At 45.3% G+C, this 18,052-nt stretch overlaps 1 protein-coding gene across 1 annotated transcript in view; it reads left to right on the forward strand.

Annotated features, from left to right (window-relative positions):
- SLC15A2 (solute carrier family 15 member 2) overlaps positions 1-18,052 on the forward strand; it is a 70,852-nt gene that overhangs the window by 22,981 nt on the left and 29,819 nt on the right. The window contains exons 6-8 of the mRNA XM_066634236.1: positions 7,108-7,198; positions 10,514-10,591; positions 15,332-15,414. Coding sequence (XP_066490333.1) covers positions 7,108-7,198; positions 10,514-10,591; positions 15,332-15,414 — 252 coding nt within the window. The remainder of the gene's footprint in view (positions 1-7,107; positions 7,199-10,513; positions 10,592-15,331; positions 15,415-18,052) is intronic.

Consider the following 18,052-nt stretch of genomic DNA (forward strand, 5'->3'; position numbering starts at 1 on the left):
ACTAGTCCTGTCAATCAGTAGGTGTGGAGATAAAATTAATTTGGATGTTGAACCAACCAATCCTAATGGTTTAGACTAGAGCCCAATCCTATTCCCCTGCCAACACAGCAGCATCAAAAAGGCACACACTGTATCAAGCGGGGGGGGGGGGTGGATTGGGAGATTTTGGAGGAGAAAGTGGAATTATTTCCCCCATACCCCTCCACAAGCCTCCTGTTTCACAATGAGTCTCCTTAGACCTGTGCCAATTCTTTAGCTGGCACAAATCTGAGGAAAAGAAAAGGGTGGGGAGATTGTTAAAAGAAGGGATAGCACGTGGCATGCACCCCTTGTTCCTCCCCCTCCCTGCCCAGTGTTTCCCCCTTCCCGTCCCCGCCCTGCCTCCCCCCTGCCACCAAATGCTACCTAACTTGATCTGGCGCACAGGGCATGCATTGCTGCAGCTTGCGGTAGCGCACACAAAATGGCTTCCGATTCAGTACTGCTGTTGGCAACCATTTTGCAACAACAGAAGAGCCTTCTGCTGCCTGCTTCCGCTGTCACAATGCACAGGTGAGGGGCGACACCCCTGGAGGTGTGGCCTCAGGTATCACAGTAGCTAGGAACACCACTGACCCCAGGTCACTGGCGTTGCTAGGGGAGTGCAGGGGGTGCGGGCCGCACTGGGTGACGTGCCGGGAGGGTGACATGCCCTGGGGGGTGACGCGCTAACTTCACGGCTTTAGGAGCTACCACATCAAGCATGCACCGTTGGATGCAGAATGGCCAGTGGAGTGCAGTGCAAAAAACCGGAATTCATATCGCTCCTTTCGTTCAAACGTTATGGCCAAAAAAACGGAAGGAAAAAATGAATGGAGCCCTATGGAAAGTGAAAGTAAGCTGTATCACACATTCACTTGCGAGTAGGCAAACTTGCCATACGTCAGAAAGGGCAGGCTGAGAGGACTCCAATGACACCAGAATGGCCCCAATCGAACAAATGCAGCCTCCCAAAAACACCCGAGAAGGTCCCATCCTTCCCAGCTTCGAGCCTGAGCCAGAAACAAAGCCACGGCCACATTTACTCACAAGTAGTCCATCGGAAAGGGCAACTGAGAGGACTCCAAGGACATCAGAACGGTCCTGATCCAATGAATGCAGCCCCCCAAAACACAAAAGGGAGGTCTTTACCTCCCTCCCAGCTGCAGTCTATTGAGCCCTATGGAAAGCCAAGCAACCTCACGTCGTGTTTACTCATGAGTAGGCAGACGTGTCTTGGCTGCTGGTCAGGCCAGGCAAAGGGGAATGTGAAGACACCAGAAGGGTCCCGATCCGATGGAGCTGGAGATGCTCCAGAAAGCAGCCTCCCCCCTCCCCCACTTAAAAGGACAAAAAAGAGGCTTCAGCTGGTAAGGGGAAAGTTTTCTATTTTGCAGTTGCAAAGCCAGGTTGGTCTTTATCTTGATATGCCTGAAATAGAAGAACTTTAAACTGGGCACTGGGGAGGGCTGGAAATCTCACTGATTCTTTTATGGGAGGGGGGGGGCTATTGCAGGCAGGCTACAGAGTAAGCTCCATTGACCACTATCGGACTTACTTCAGAGTAGACATGCATAGGATTGGGCTCACAGGCTGCAATCCTACCCACACTTTCCTGAGAGTAAGTTCCATTGACCACAATAGGACTTACTTCAGAGTAGATTCACTTGGTGGAACAGGACTGGCTCCCCCTTATTTAATTATTTATTTTATTTTAATTGTATTATTTATATTTATTTATTTATTTTAATTTGCTTGATGATGTCACTTCTGGCCATGGCATCACTTCCAATGGGTCCTGGACAGATTGTCATTCTAAAAAGTGAGTCCCAGTGCTAAAAGTTTGAGAACTGCTGCAATAAGTTGTTAGTAAGTTGACACGGGGGTGTGTGTGTGTGTGTGTGTGAGACTCTACAAGTTTTCAAAATCACTAAAATCAGAATTTGGAGGAACAATACCATCATGTTATATATTAATCAATGCGTAATTTCATGCAGAATGCAATGAAACAAACCACATTGAAATATCTGTGTTCTAACAAAAGGTACAGCCAATAAACCAGTGGGGGTGGGGCGATGGTACATCACCATGCCGACCACCTGGGACGTTTCCCCCGCCCACTGCATGGGGTGATGCGCAGGCCTCCCGCACCGGGTGACGCGAATCCCAGTGATGCCACTGCCCCAGGTTCCATCTGCTGGCATCTGTTGGATAAGGATGGGAAACTTTGGAGACCTACTTTTAGTTAGTTTACATATGCTAGATGGAGCTAGAGTTTACAGTGCTAAATGGAGCACTGGTATGACTAAGAATAATCTAAGGTGTGCTTTTTCCAGGTCATAGTGTGAATGCATATTCATATACTGTAACTGAAGAAACAACCCATTCTGTGTATTAAGCCCAGATTCTGACTGGAAGAGTGGGAGTTAGAAATCCAATCTTCATTCTTATTCTTACATAAATTTTCTGTGTAAGTGTAGGGCCAGTTGCCCATACAGCCATTTTTTCCATCCTAAATGAGTACTAACTTGTATTGCAAATTGATCAAAGTGGCTCACATTTATTCATGTTTGATCTTTGTGTGTCCCCACTCATCCCTACAACAGCACTGCAGTTCCGTGAGATGGTGGACCCACAGGCTGAGGAAAGGTGCCATGTGACCTGAAGGCCTATGTTTGCCAAAACAGCTCACTAGCCTTAGAAAAAAGAACTGCACAAACATTTCTGTTATCTTCAACACATGCTTCCTCCACCTCATTTCATGAATACATGCTTCAGTTTTGCATCTCTGAAGCCTTAGGTACTCGAAGCTAGAAGAGGCTCTACCGCCAGACACTTGGCAAATCTTTTAATTGTTGTTGAACAATTATGTAAAAATTAAAAAGAAGCATATGTTTCCCCACTTCCAATGACCATCTTCTCATGCAGTAGCTATGCAGGATAAGTCTGTGCCAGATACAAAGGGAACTGTGGCCACTCATCATTTCCCTCGCCTTCAGAGTGATTACTGGAGCATAGCTGTAAGTTGGCCAAGTCCTTAAAGCACACACGGAGTCTGATTTCTTGGTTTCCCTGCCAGTTCCTTGTTCTGTTCTGTCATCCACAATTAAGTAATTGATTGTGAAATCTGAATCTTTGGCCTCTTACCTGGATACTTGTGGCCCTTGCTTGACTCTCATTACCTGAGCTGGACGACTGGAGCACAATTACTCTTCATTTCTATGGCTAGTTTTGAGTTGGTTCTTGATTGATTAAAATGAGCAGCAACAAATTTCTGCAAGGGTTTCCCATTTGTATTTGTTTTTTGTAATGCCCAAAGAGGGCTTGGCAATCAGGCAAAAGTCTATGCACTGTAAAAGTTTGCCAGCTGCTCTCAGTTGTCCATATGCACCTAAGCAATTTGAGTGAACAAAAAATGCCAACTAATTTCCGGCTAAGCCACTTGCTGTGAAATAAGCCCACTAGCTTTAATTCTTGTTTGGGAACATCTGCCTCATGTAAATCTAGAATTTCATAATCACCTTGCCTACTGGTGCAACACAGTTCTTTGTGACTCTTTTTCGTATTCAGAATCCTGATGTTCACAGATCTGATTCTGAACGTGACCCAGAATGGAAAAAGAACCAAAAATCCAAAGGCAGTTGCCCATATTTAGTAGCATCAACTCTTTTTCCTTGGTCCTGGTTAGAACATGCAAAAATTGTGGCTAGGCTATTATTTTTAGTACTTAGCAATAAGTTCCAAAGGAATAAATGGATAATATCATCAAGTAAATATTTTTTTCAGTCTGAGGTGCCATTTATACCTTTCCAGACTAGAAATTTCACTTGACCATCTTCTTCCCTTCTATTTCTTATCTGAGTTGTCAATGTATGTTCCTTATAATGAGTATGTTATTTTTTCTATTTATGTTTTGTGGAGAATATTGTCTAGAAATGATGAACTATCAAGCACTGCCAACTTGGATCAAATGAGGCTATATTGGGACATAATTAAGGACACTTTTTCTGAATAAGTAAATATATCTCTCCCTTAGCTATCCCACCCTCCCTGACATGAACATAAGAACATAAGAACAGCCCACTGGATCAGGCCATAGGCCCATCTAGTCCAGCTACCTGTATCTCACAGCGGCCCACCAAATGCCCCAGGGAGCACACCAGATAACAAGAGACCTCATCCTGGTGCCCTCCCTTGCATCTGGCATTCTGACATAGCCCATTCCTAAAATCAGGAGGTTGCGCATACACATCATGGCTTGTACCCCATAATGGATTTTTCCTCCAGAAACTCGTCCAATCCCCTTTTAAAGGCGTCTAGGCTAGACGCCAGCACCACATCCTTTGGCAAGGAGTTCCACAGACCGACCACGCGCTGAGTAAAGAAATATTTTCTTTTGTCTGTCCTAACCCGCCCAACACTCAATTTTAGTGGATGTCCCCTGGTTCTGGTATTATGTGAGAGTGTAAAGAGCATCTCCCTATCCACTCTGTCCATCCCCTGCATAATTTTGTGTGTCTCAATCATGTCCCCCCTCAAGCGTCTCTTTTCTAGGCTGAAGAGGCCCAAACGCCGTAGCCTTTCCTCATAAGGAAGGTGCCCCAGCCCCGTAATCATCTTAGTCGCTCTCTTTTGCACCTTTTCCATTTCCACTATGTCTTTTTTGAGATGCGGCGACCAGAACTGGACACAATACTCCAGGTGTGGCCTTACCATCGATTTGTACAACTGCATTATAATACTAACCGTTTTGTTCTCAATACCCTTCCTAATGATCCCAAGCATAGAATTGGCCTTCTTCACTGCCGCTGCACATTGGGTCGACACTTTCATCGACCTGTCCACCACCACCCCAAGATCTCTCTCCTGATCTGTCACAGACAGCTCAGAACCCATCAGCCTATATCTAAAGTTTTGATTTTTTGCCCCAATGTGCATGACTTTACACTTACTGACATTGAAGCGCATCTGCCATTTTGCTGCCCATTCTGCCAGTCTGGAGAGATCCTTCTGGAGCTCCTCACAATCACTTCTGGTCTTTACCACTCGGAAAAGTTTGGTGTCGTCTGCAAACTTAGCCACTTCACTGCTCAACCCTGTCTCCAGGTCATTTATGAAGAGGTTGAAAAGCACCGGTCCCAGGACAGATCCTTGGGGCACACCGCTTTTCACCTCTCTCCATTGTGAAAATTGCCCATTGACACCCACTCTCTGCTTCCTGGCCTCCAACCAGTTCTCAATCCACGAGAGGACCTGTCCTCTAATTCCCTGACTGTGGAGTTTTTTCAGTAGCCTTTGGTGAGGGACCGTGTCAAACGCCTTCTGAAAGTCCAGATATATAATGTCCACGGGTTCTCCCGCATCCACATGCCTGTTGACCTTTTCAAAGAATTCTATAAGGTTTGTGAGGCAAGACTTACCCTTACAGAAGCCATGCTGACTCTCCCTCAGCAAGGCCTGTTCGTCTATGTGTTTTGAGATCCTATCTTTGATGAGGCATTCCACCATCTTACCCGGTATGGATGTTAGGCTGACCGGCCTATAGTTTCCCGGGTCCCCCCTCTTTCCCTTTTTAAAAATAGGCGTGACATTTGCTATCCTCCAATCTTCTGGCATCGTGGCCGTTTTGAGGGACATGTTGCATACCTTAGTCAAGAGATCTGCAACTTCATTCTTCAATTCCTTAATAACCCTTGGGTGGATGCCATCAGGGCCCGGTGACTTATTGATCTTTAATTTATCAATGAGGTCTGAAACATCTTCTCTTTTAACCTCTATCTGACTTAACTCCTCGGTCAGGAGGGGCCGTTCGGGCAGCGGTATCTGCCCGAGGTCTTCTGCCGTGAAGACAGATGCAAAGAACTCATTGAATTTCTCTGCCATCTCTAAGTCTCCTTTTATCTCCCCTTTCCCTCCCTCACCATCCAGAGGGCCAACCGCTTCTCTGGCGGGTTTCCTGCTTCTAACATATTTGAAGAAGCTTTTATTATTCCCCTTAATGTTGCTGGCCATGCGTTCCTCATAGTCTCGCTTGGCCTCCCCTATCACCTTCTTACATTTCTTTTGCCACAGTTTATGTTCCTTTTTATTCTCTTCATTAGGGCAAGACTTCCATTTACGGAAGGAAGCTTCCTTGCCCTTCACAGCCTCTCTAACTTGGCTGGTTAGCCATGCGGGCACCCTCCTGGATTTAGTGGAACCCTTCTTTCTTTGCGGTATACACCTCTGCTGGGCCTCTATTACTGTTGTTTTAAGCAGCCTCCATGCACTCTGGAGAGACCGGACTCTTTTTACCCTCCCTTTCAACCTCCTTCTAACCAGCCTCCTCATTTGAGGGAAGTCCGCCCGTCGGAAGTCAAGGGTTTTTGTGAGAGATTTGCCTGGTATTCTTCCCCCAACGTGCACGTCAAAACGGATCGCAGCATGATCACTGTTCCCCAATGGCTCAGTAACGTTTACATCTCTAACCAGGTCCTGTGTACCGCACAAAATTAAATCCAGAGTCACCTGTCCTCTGGTGGGCTCCGTGACTAGCTGATCTAAGCCACAGTCATTTAGCACGTCAAGAAATCCGGTTTCCTTATCGTGACCAGAACACAAATTGACCCAGTCAATATGAGGATAATTGAAGTCCCCCATGATTACAACCCTGTCCCTCCTTGTCACCTCCCTGATCTGTTTCCTCATTTCAAGGTCCCCATCAGATTTCTGGTCTGGAGGACGATAGCACGCCCCCAGTATTACATCGCTGCACAAGCCTGGTAATTTAACCCACAGAGATTCTACGGTGGAGTCGGACCCACCTTCAATCTCTACTTTGCTGGATTCTATCCCTTCCTTAACATAAAGGAATTAAATGAAGAGAGAAGTCTTTCTTCCAGTTATGTATGGGGTTAGGTGTGTAGATGTGGAGAGGGATGGGGAGAGGGACCATATTTGCCTTGACTCTAACCTTGCATTTTATTTCATGTAACTATGAATGTATAATTCTTAGCAATGGAATTGACAGAGTATTTTTTATGTATCCAGTCCTGTGTATCCAATAATTGTTTTTTTGTGTGGTGTAGATGTGATCTTGTCTCTTTTTAGGTCCAGGAAAGAAACAAGTTCTTCTCTGTCTTCTACTTGTCAATTAATGCAGGAAGTTTGATCTCCACTTTCATTACTCCTGTGCTGAGAGGTCAGTGTTGATTTGGAATGAGCATGGGAATTAGCTGCACCCGGAGGGCCACAGAGTACCTGCTTTGTATGCAAAATACCCCAGGTTCAAACCCAGGCATGGCCAGGAAGAACCTTTGTCTGAAACTCTGGAGAGCCACTGCTAGACTGTCAAGGATACTGAGCCAGATGAACCAAAGGTTTGATGTGGGATACGGTGCTTCATGTGACTAATTTGATTCTCCTGACTTCTGAACATTGCCAATTTCATTTTTCTTAGCAGCGATGAGATGGTTGTATTTATGCTTTGCCGATTTTGCTGCAGGCATAGACAAGAAGCTAATGCTTAAAACCTAGTATAAAGTTTGGACATGTAGCACTTCACACCATGGGCCTGATCCTTCCTACCCTACACACAAAAGGATCTCTCATAGGATGCATATGAACCGTCTTTTCTCCTGCACCCCCTGATTGGCACATGGGTACAGGATATGTCCCCACTCCAAGAAGATCTGGGTAATGGAGGAAAATAAATTGGGGGGAATTCAACCTGCCCCTTTCAATTGGTAAAGGAATGCAAGCTCAGTGTTCATATTCCTTGACTGAACAGGGTGGAAAGCAGTGGACAGACTTCCCCATCCCTTGAGTGGCCTGGTACACTGAAGACCTGTGCCAGTACGCCTTGGAGGAGAAAGGGCTGTTTTATGTCCCATATGCATCTTTGTGTGCAGGTGCTGTACCTGGGTCATTCATGCCCTATGTTTATTTCAAACCAGGGTAGTAAGAATCTGTATGGTATGATGGTTAAAGGGAAGGAGTGCATGGCCCAGTTCTGTTGTGCCTCTACTGTTGAACTTTCCAGCTCCCAATCCAGTTCTGCAAGTTACACTTGCTTACAGAATGGTTACAATATCAGACAAGTCAAGCACTCCCAGCTCATTCATTTTCTTTCTTTTTAAAAAAGTTGTAGTTGATTTCAGAAAATTTCTGTTTAGTTTTGGGGTTGGATATGAGGTGATGTGTTTGGGTATGAGGAAAGGCCATCTGGTTTTCTATATTTCCACTAAAACACAAAACAGAAAGCAAAGCTATTTACCTGTTTCAATACTGATAAGCTGCTGTTGCCCAGTGCATTTCATAGCTGAGTGAAAAACCAGTTTTGTTTAAACTCTGCATCTTTTGTCAATACAGGTTGTGCCAGGCCAAATAAATGCAGTGGCATGTTTTGTTGGGGAATAACGATACTTGGCTCTTAAAATTCTTCCTGGAAGAAAAAATGCATTCTTTGATGGCTGGCAATTTCATGTGACATCTGTGGCTAGTTGTTGAGCAAACCAATGTCCTGAGCAGGCTCAACCCTGGGTGTGCAGCAGAACACTTCCTGGTCTGTCACATTTCAGCTAAACCCTCTGTAAACAAAGAGATCCAAAACTGACACAATATTGATCCTCCTTAACCATGTGACATATTTCACATGCTAATATTGTATCTGAATGTTTGTGCTGTTGGGGGTTGAGCTGGTCAGGATTTTTTCTTAACTTCTTTTTTTCTGCAGTGCAGAGTACAGAGTGATGGATGTTAAGCCCCAGCTTTGCAGCTGGATTTGTTAGGATGACCAGATGTTCCCATTTTCCCAGAACAGACCTGGTTTGGGAGGAAATGTCCCGGGATCCTGACCATTTATCCCTAAAGTCTCAAACATTCCACTTCTCACCAACTTGCTTCCTTTCTTCCCCCTGCGGCTCTGTATTGTGCCAACTCCATCTCTTCTCCTGTTGCCTGCTCCACCTCTAGCAGCAGCGAAAGCTCTGGAATTGCATCTGTGCCTTCCTTCTTGTCTTGGAGGTTGCCCCTGTGTGAGACTCTCACAAGAGGGAGGCATGAGAGGTGCAGATGGTGAGGCAGGACAATGGCAGGACTCAGTCTCAGGAGAACTGCTGCACTGTGGTAGTGTTGGTAGTGGGTAGCCAATCCAACATTCCGGTGGAGCCAAAGCTCTGAAGGGGAGGGAGATCATCAAGTCCATGAAGCAAATTGCTTCACATTGGATTTTTTTTTTTAAACTTCCTCCTTTTTGGGAAATTTAGTCAAACATATGTTGCTGCACCCCACGTCCAAGTTGGAAAGTTTAAGTCCTGTTTTTCTCCCCCTATGTATTTTTCTTTTTATCTGAAGATTTATAACAACATGCACATTGCTCCCTACCTCCCAGGAAAGAAAGTGCCTTTCTCTCTATATGACTGAGGGCCCAGTCCTATCCAACTTTCCAGCACCTGTGCAGCTGCAATGCAGCCCCAGGATAAAAGAATAAATGTTCCCATACCTTGAGGAGGCCTCTGTGACTGCCTCCCCACCACAGGATGCAGTGCACACCCCATTGGCACAGCTTCAACAGCACTGGAAAATTGGATAGGGTTGGGCCCCAAGTCTTTGTTTTTGAAAATCTGGTCACTCAGCATATATCCAAGCACTCAGTCTTAGGGAAATGTCCCTATAAATAATGCAGTTGGGGAGTAGATGGTCCATTACAGTTTGAATAGGAGAGATCATCCAAGGCATTAGAAGTTTACAAGGTTTTGGCTCAGGCTTGACTTGTCTTCCAACAATGCCAACACAGTGTTTTCCCAATTCCTTTCTCTATTTAGTGGCTAAGTGCTTGGGGAGCTTGATCTGAGTCTCTCTTAGTATAAGACAGCAGGAGTTTCATGCCTGGGATTCTGGAAACAGGACCAAAATGGCTTATTCTGTGGAGATCTGGACAGAGGGGAAAACTGCTATCTTGCTCTCTGATGCACACCTTTTCTCATCCCACCCCCTTACCTCCAAACAGGGCTGCCACAGAGAAAAACTGCACATAAAGGTGGCAACCAGGGCCCCCTACCCTCACTTCACTCCTTCCTGGTGCAATCCCATGCGTCCTGCTTTTTTTAAAGGGACCACATGTGGAAGGAACAAGGTGAGGGTGTAGGGGATTGGATTGCTGCCTCTGTTCTGCTTTTAGCAATAAATTGGAGAAGCTCTGCCCACGGTGGGCTGGAGAGAGGTGACAGCAGATCTGAATGAAAAGTTACTGTACACTGCTCCCTGCAATTCAACACAATTCATGTGCTTCATATTATGGTATTATGGATAGGCTGACTCTGTTTATATACACATTGAGCCATTTACAATTAGAATGATTCAACAGCTACAAATTGACTGCAAGAAAAGTTCATCATATCCTAACCTGAAGTGAGAAAATGTGAACCGGTGAACCTGCCCTCTTTACATTATAGTGATGGAGGGAAGGGATAGAAAACTGAACTGAAACACAGAGTCCTGTTTCTCATTATCTTAGGGGATGTGAAGTGCTTTGGAGGAGATTGCTACGCTCTGGCTTTTGGTGTTCCTGCTGCTCTGATGGTTATAGCTCTTGGTAAGTATAGATTTAAGGGCCCAATCCTGTCCAACTTTCCAGTGCTGATACAGCTGCAATGCAGCCAAGGTAAGGAAACATTCTCTTACCTTAAAGAGGCCTCCATGACCACCCCCCCCCCCACACCACAGGATGCAGTGCATGTCCCATTGGTATGGCTACATCAGCAATGGAAAGTTGGATTGGACCCACAGTTATACAGCACCTTCAGTGTATATGATGCTTTACAAAGAGTGCAAAGAGAGGTCCTTGTCCCAATGGATGTGCAATCTAGATCAGGGTCTCCAAACCCTGGCCCAGGGGCCAGATGCAGCCTGTAGAGAGCCTGTATCTGGCTCACGGCCAGTCTCTGATCCCCTGAGAGCCTCTGGCCCAGTTGACCAAACACAACCAGAGTTGTGCTTCTGGGGTGTTCTGCCAGATTCCCAGGCCAAGCTCTGCCTGGCAATTATGCCCACATTTAGCTAATTAACACCCCTTTTTTCACCCAAGAATGACCCTGGTTCTGCCCTGCAGTCCTGCTAGACCCCATGTGGAGCTGCGCCAGTGATTTTACTGGCACAAGTCCAAGTGGACCTGGGAAGGCAGATTGAGGGACCAAAGGGTTATAGGATATCAGCAGCGCTGCTGTCACCAATACTGTCCCCATCCAGCTGTCATTCCACCCCATCTTCCCCCCCCCCCCATTTCTCTCAAAATGGCCACTGATGGAGCACTCCACACACTGTAGGTGGCCATTTATGGCAGCAAAACCCTGCTCCGCTGTTGCAAAGTTCTCCAACTCGCAGCCCAATCTGGCATAGGATTGGGCTATCAATGAATTTATGGAAGAGACTAGATTTGAATCAAGGACTTCCTTATTTATAATTCTGTGTTTTAGCCATCTCACATCACCAGCATTATCATATTAGAATAGGATTGGGAAATCCTGGGTTCAAATTTCCACTCAGCCGTGAAGCTTGATTTGGACCAGTCACTCCTTTAGCCTAACCTGCTCTCAGGGTTGTGTAAGGCTAAATTGGTGGTGGTGGAAAAACTTTGTTTGCTTCTCTGACCTCCTGGGGGAGGCGGGAGAGCAGGATACAAATATAATAACCAAAGCAATAGTTCTTATGCATACTGCAATTCACTCTCAGTAACTGAAGACACTGCAGACTGGATTGATAAATTGACACCAGTCAAGGGAATCAGGTTTGTGGTAGCATCAGCTGCTTCTTGACAGATAATCTGGAGACTTCCAGCTCAATCCTAGTCCCACCAGCCCATATCATGTAGAGTTGCTGATAGAGCTTGTGCTATAGGCTGGATGCGGTGGTGGCGAGAGGAGGAGCAAGTAAAAATCTTGTTTTATTTACCTCCCCATAGGCTGCCTGGCATCCAGTGGTTCTTTTCCGACCTACACCAGCTAGTTAGGCATAGTGGGCTACAGAATGGCAGCACTGCCAGGGCAATGGCAGATTGTGTGATGCACCAGTGACCACAAGGTCCATCAACATACCATGTCCATAGGATTGGGCCATCAGGTTTCCATCCTATACACACTTTCCTGGGAGTAACACCCATTGAACACAATATGGCTTACTTCTGAGTAGACATGCTTGGGATTGCAGTGGAGGATCTGGGGTCAAAAGCCCCAGACGCTGCACCCGTGGGTCTTCCAGGGTGGCACCACTGCGCCTGCCACCGCCATCTCTGCCTGCCCCGCCTGCTCTCTGGAGGCAAAGCCCTGCACAGCATTCGGGATTGCTCTGGAAGCTTTCTGAAGCTCCCAGAGCATTCATAAACAATACTTGCGGGAAACCAGAAGTACTGTTTAAGACCGTGCCGAAAGCTTCAGAAGGCTTTCGGAGCTGTCCTGAACACCACATGAGGCTCTGTGCAGCTAGGTAAGTATCTGTGATGCAGGGCAGGCAGCATTGCAGACCCGTGCCCCAGGGTGCAATAGGAGCTAGGTCCATAACTGTGGGATTATACTGTGAGTCTCACCCTCTTGCACAGTTTGCTTATAGAAGCCAGCCTGCAAATAGCTTCATCAGTATGTCCCCATTGCTCAGTCCTGCCCCCTGACTTTGGCACCATCCCTTCTGTCCTTGCCCCAGTGTTCACCCACTGCATGCTTCCACTCCGTACCAAAGAGCCGGAATTCAGAAGCATGAAACCCACTCCCTCACCATGTAGCAAAGATTATGCATTTCTGCACCAGCACTGAAATATTTTAATTGTCTATACCTGGCAGCAGTTGCTTGTGAACACTTGAAACTCTATGCAGCAAAATTGGGATTCAAGGAAGGGAAGAAAATAATACTTCCAATCAACTATGCAAATAATGCTATGGGGAACCTTTGTGATTGGATTTCCGTGCTCATATTGCATTATATTAGCTTGATTAATAATAAATTGTGATGATTTTGCTCATTTGATAATTCAGAGTAGAAAAACAGATGACCAGGGTTTACTTTGAGGCAGGACTTGCTTGGCTCAGTCCCATAACCTGTTTGCATAGTGATACTCTGGCCTGGAGTACATTAGCTCACAACAGAAGAATGAAACTGCCTCCTAGCATATGCTAAGTATATTTCCCTCACCATGGAATAATCACAGCCTGCCCCTACACACCTGTGATTAGCAGGCAGGAAGGGATGGGAACTCAAGTTAAGTGACTCAGGTCAGAGTCGTGAAAATATGTGTTTTTTCACTGACTAGTGTAGACTCAAGTCACGCTTGTCAATAATTTGGGCAAACACTCAAGTCTGGGGCTACTGACTCAGAACACCGTGGATTTGGATGACTCAAGTCAGCCAGACATGGCTTTGGGGTGCTACTTGCAAACTCTGTTGTGCTACTTCCTTGTCGCCCGAAGTACCTCATGTGGTGGTCCGGAAGCCAGGCATTCAGATCTGTGCAAGGAGCAGCAACCAGTAGCAGAGCATGCTATGTTCAGTCAGGAGACAGAGGCAGGAGTTGGGGGTGGAGAGAAATGGTTAACTTTTGTTTGCTTGAATACCGGGTTGCAGAAGTAACTGGTTGGGTTCTGCACCTGTCCAGAACATGGGGGAGGGAGGTGCTTCTTCTTGTCCCCCGGACTATCCATTGAACAGAGGATATGTCCTGATTTTGTGTCTCTAGGAGAGAGAGGGGGAGAGGAGGAAACTCATGGACAGGGAAAGGGGGTTTTGGCCCTAGGGACCAGTGGGTTTTTGTAAGGGGGGGCAAGAAGAGGCAGGGGGAAGCCGGGGGTAGACAGTTCCTGGAGCAATAGAAAACAAGCCACACACAGCTCATGCACTCATTGCATCACTTCCTCCCATGCTGCAACAACTGGTCTCTCTCATGCATTCCCAGCACCCAGGCATCATACCTTTTGGCTGGGAAGGCAGACAGGCAGGGGCATTTTGGGATGTACCTTTGCAATAAGCCAACCTGCCTCAGCTTTCCTTTTTGGGGGGCTGACATTTTTTATGGAAAAGACTTGGGACTTGAGCCTTTTGGAGTCCCCAAAACGCACTGAACGACTTGGAAAGTCCTCCTGTAAGGACTTGTTTTCGAGTCGAGTTAAAGGGGGTGGAGACTTGTGACTCAAGTCAAGCCACGCTGGATTTGCCCATCTCTGCAGGCAGGTCTTCCATTCAGAGAATGTGGCTCCTGGGAAAGTTTGAGTCCTGACATCTTCCTCTACATAAATTAAGCAGTGTTCACACCCCTTCTTACGTTTGGCTTCTTATGTTTGCCTTGGAAGCAATTGCTTGTTAAGAATGAAGCCTTCCACAGCAACCTTACTAATCTGAGGAGACACATTTCCGTGCCTTGGTTTTTGATTCATTCATAGTTTTTCTATCAGGAGAGCTGGTTGGATAGAGCATAGGCTTTGTCCAGAGATTCTAGCAGGCAAGCTCTGAATTCTGTATTTATTTATTTTACATACATCCTGCCCCTCCATAAAAATATCCAGGACAACTTACAACAAAATGTAAGCCACCAATAGACGGTGGCTATTACACAAATGGGATGCTACCACAGAAAAGACCTGGTTTTTTCACCCTACCAGCTGGGGCTCAGAAGGTGGGGGAAACCAGAGAAAGGTCTTTTCAGAATACCTGAAGATGCAAGAAGGTCCATATGGGAGCAGGTGGTCCTTCAGCTACCCTGATTCTGAGCTGAAGAGGATTTTGATTTAATGAAATTTCTAGCAAACAGAAGGCCAGGAGATACAGTTGGATGCTGCAGGAATGTTTTTGTTGTGTTGTGTTTTCCTTCATACCCATAGAATTCCAGAAGCTTCCTGTTTGCCAGATAGCTTCTTTGTTTTAGTTTATTGTGTTTTTTGGCTATCATCTGACACAAGGGTTAGAAAAGTTCATCATGTAAGTGGTAAAGGGAAAAATATACTAATAGGAGCAAATGTCGCAGCTCTTTTTTTTAAGGGATATACCAAAAATAGATTTAGGGCACAATCCTGTGCATATCTACTCAGAAGTAAGTCCCATTGTGCAATAGGGCTTACTTCTAGGAAAGTGTTATAAGATTGCAGCCTTATTTTTGCAGTACAACTGTTACAGATTCTTCAGTGCTAAAAGAAGTGGGTTTCACATATGAGGATAATATTTACACTGGATCAAATTTAATACCCTTCTTGCGATGTGAGCCAGAACTATATCTATGGATATGTCATTGGATACTTCCTTCTCAGAATTCCAGAGCAGTGTGCATATTTTAACATTTAACCTGCAATTCTTTTCAAAGTTGTGTTTATTGCGGGAAATGGAATGTACAAAAAGACTCCACCACAAGGAAATGTCTTACTTGACGTTTGGAAGTGCATTTGGGTAAGTGTGTTTCTAAGCTGTTGTTTTCCACACACATTTCTAAGATTGTAAAAAACACAAATCACTTCTCAGTCTTTTGTCTAGATAAGAGCAGGTGTCGATTGTAGCAACGTATTTTCCATGTGTTTGCATCTTTTGATAATTTATCCTTGTCTAGAACCAGAAATGAACCCTGTGCCACCACACGGTGGCAGAAATAATGAAGGGGGAAGTGACATCCAAGCTGTGTATGTGGTTTTTTAAAAAGTCCTGATCTATAGACAGAAGGGCCAACAGCTCTTCCATTACCTCCATATTTGTGTGACATGCACTGGGCTTTTATATCAGTGATTCCAACAGGCAGTATCAGATTGGACAAGAGACTTGCAGCATAATCCTTTGCATGTCTACTTGGAAGAAAGCTTCATTGATTCCAGTGGAACACACCCAGATTTACAAAATACCTGTTCAGCCCCAAGACTTGTGCTCATATTGCCCAACTACTTTAAAAGTTTAAGTGCCTTTTGGACTTGAACCAGAGGGCTTTGGGCCAAAATGTTCAGAATCCCTGGCTCTTTACTATCCATCATCCTGATTAGGACCACTTTGCTGCAGCATTGATGTCATTGTAACAATTTACACAGCAGGGAGTTTAGGGCTTTTTGCATTTAGGAAAAAGATGACTCAGGGATGTGATATAATGGACATTTATAATTCACACCATGATAAATGGTGTGAAGAGAAAGATTAGAACTCGATCTCTCTCTCATACACACACCATATTAAAATTCTGGGACACCAGTGTAATTGATTGGCATGGTATTTATGACAGACACAAGGAAATGGTTTGTGCAGTCATTAATGCATAATTATCTTATGAATTTCATTACCTTAAGATGTGGTGATGGCCATTAGCTTCCATTATTTTTAAAAAGGATTACAAATTAATGGAGGATAAGTCTCTTCAGCGCTATCGATCCTGACACCTATGGAGTTTCCATGCCAGCGTACTGACCAGGAGTACTGCTGGAGGTCAGTCAGGCCAGGTCGTGCCAAAGACCCACCTGGACAAATTGAGCCCTGAACTGAACTTGCTCAGTTGCTTCAATTGCAAAAGTGCAGGACTTCCTGTTTGATTTAATAGGACCTTTTGAATGCAGGAGCTCCTTCATTCACACAGTTCCTGTAAATCAAACCGGAAGTCCTGCCTGAGCAAGGTAAGGAGGCAGGTGATCCACTTTTTGCTTGCTTTCAGCAGGTGGAAAACACATGAGTGAATGTTTCATTGAGGGAAGCAGTGGCAGCAGCGGGATGAAGGGCATCCTGAATCCAGTGCCTTCTCACCCCTTCGCAATGTGCCACTGATGTAACCTGCATTACCTTATCTAATGGATGGACTGCCCCTGATGCGGAACAATGGGGGACCTCAGTGCCGACCAACTTGGTGTCAGCAGATCTCTGATTACCTAATAAAAATTAGGAATAAATGCAGTTGATGGCTATCTTAATCGTGCTCTTATTATTATTATTATTAATTATTTATAGACCGCTTTTCAACAAAAAAGTTCACAAAGCGGTTTACAGAGAAAATCAAACAAACAACTCATGGCTCCCTGTCCCAAAAGGGCTCACAATCTATAAAGATGCAAAAGAACACCAGCAGACAGCCACCAGAAAAGAAACTACTGGGGTGAGGCAGGCCAGTTATTCTTCCCCTGCTAAAAAGAGGCGCACCCACTTGAAGAAAGTGCCTCTTACCCAGTTAGCAGGGGTAACTTCTTCTTATACAAACTGGCTGGCCACTGAAAGGATGGCCACTGACAAGACTAGATCAATCTTGAACTGATCCATTGCAGGAAATCTTAAGGGTGGGAACGTTTAGGACCCAATCCTATCCCATATAAGTTTATATATGATGCATAGGTGCCAACAGAGCACTCGCTGCATCCTATGCTGGGTGTGTGTATGACTAGATGGCCCAGGAGAGATAAGTAAAAATATTTTTTTACTAAAAATATCAATATTTTAGTAAAAAAATTTTTTACTTACCTCCCAATAGGCTGCCTGGCTGCTAAAGGGTCCCCTCAGACCTGTACCAGCTATTTAGCTGACACAAGTCCAAGGAGCCTCAGGGGGTGGATCCAGGCTGAGAAAGGAGGATAGAATCTTGGTGTGCACTGCTGCCACTTAGATCTACCCCTTCCCACTCTATACCTGTCTTCCGCCCAGCCTGCTCCCTTCTCCAATCATTCCTTGAACAACCCATGATCTGCCCCATCTCCACCTTACCTGCTCCAGTATGTTTATAACCTTGATCAAAATTTCAACAATAAAGGATACTGCAGACTTGTAGTCAGCTGTGGAGTTATACATACAGAGCAGCCTTATACTGAATCATGCTAGTGATCTACCTCTTCTAATTCTGCATACCTCTGCTGGCAGCAGCTTAAGGTTGCTATTTTTTCCTGGTAGAAAAATATTGACAGTCCTAGCAAGGCAGTGTCATAGGTAAAAGTATTCCCTGCCCTGTAACCAGAGGTTTGCTTAGCTGAAGTTGGTGGGGACTGAACCCAGGGCCTCATTCATGCAAAGCATGCATTTTTATCACAAAACAAAGTTCCTTTATTAAATTAAAAATGTCTTTTATATCTTGTGGTAA

The sequence above is a fragment of the Tiliqua scincoides genome, chromosome 1 (assembly GCF_035046505.1).
Source record: "Tiliqua scincoides isolate rTilSci1 chromosome 1, rTilSci1.hap2, whole genome shotgun sequence".
Lineage (NCBI taxonomy): Eukaryota > Metazoa > Chordata > Lepidosauria > Squamata > Scincidae > Tiliqua > Tiliqua scincoides.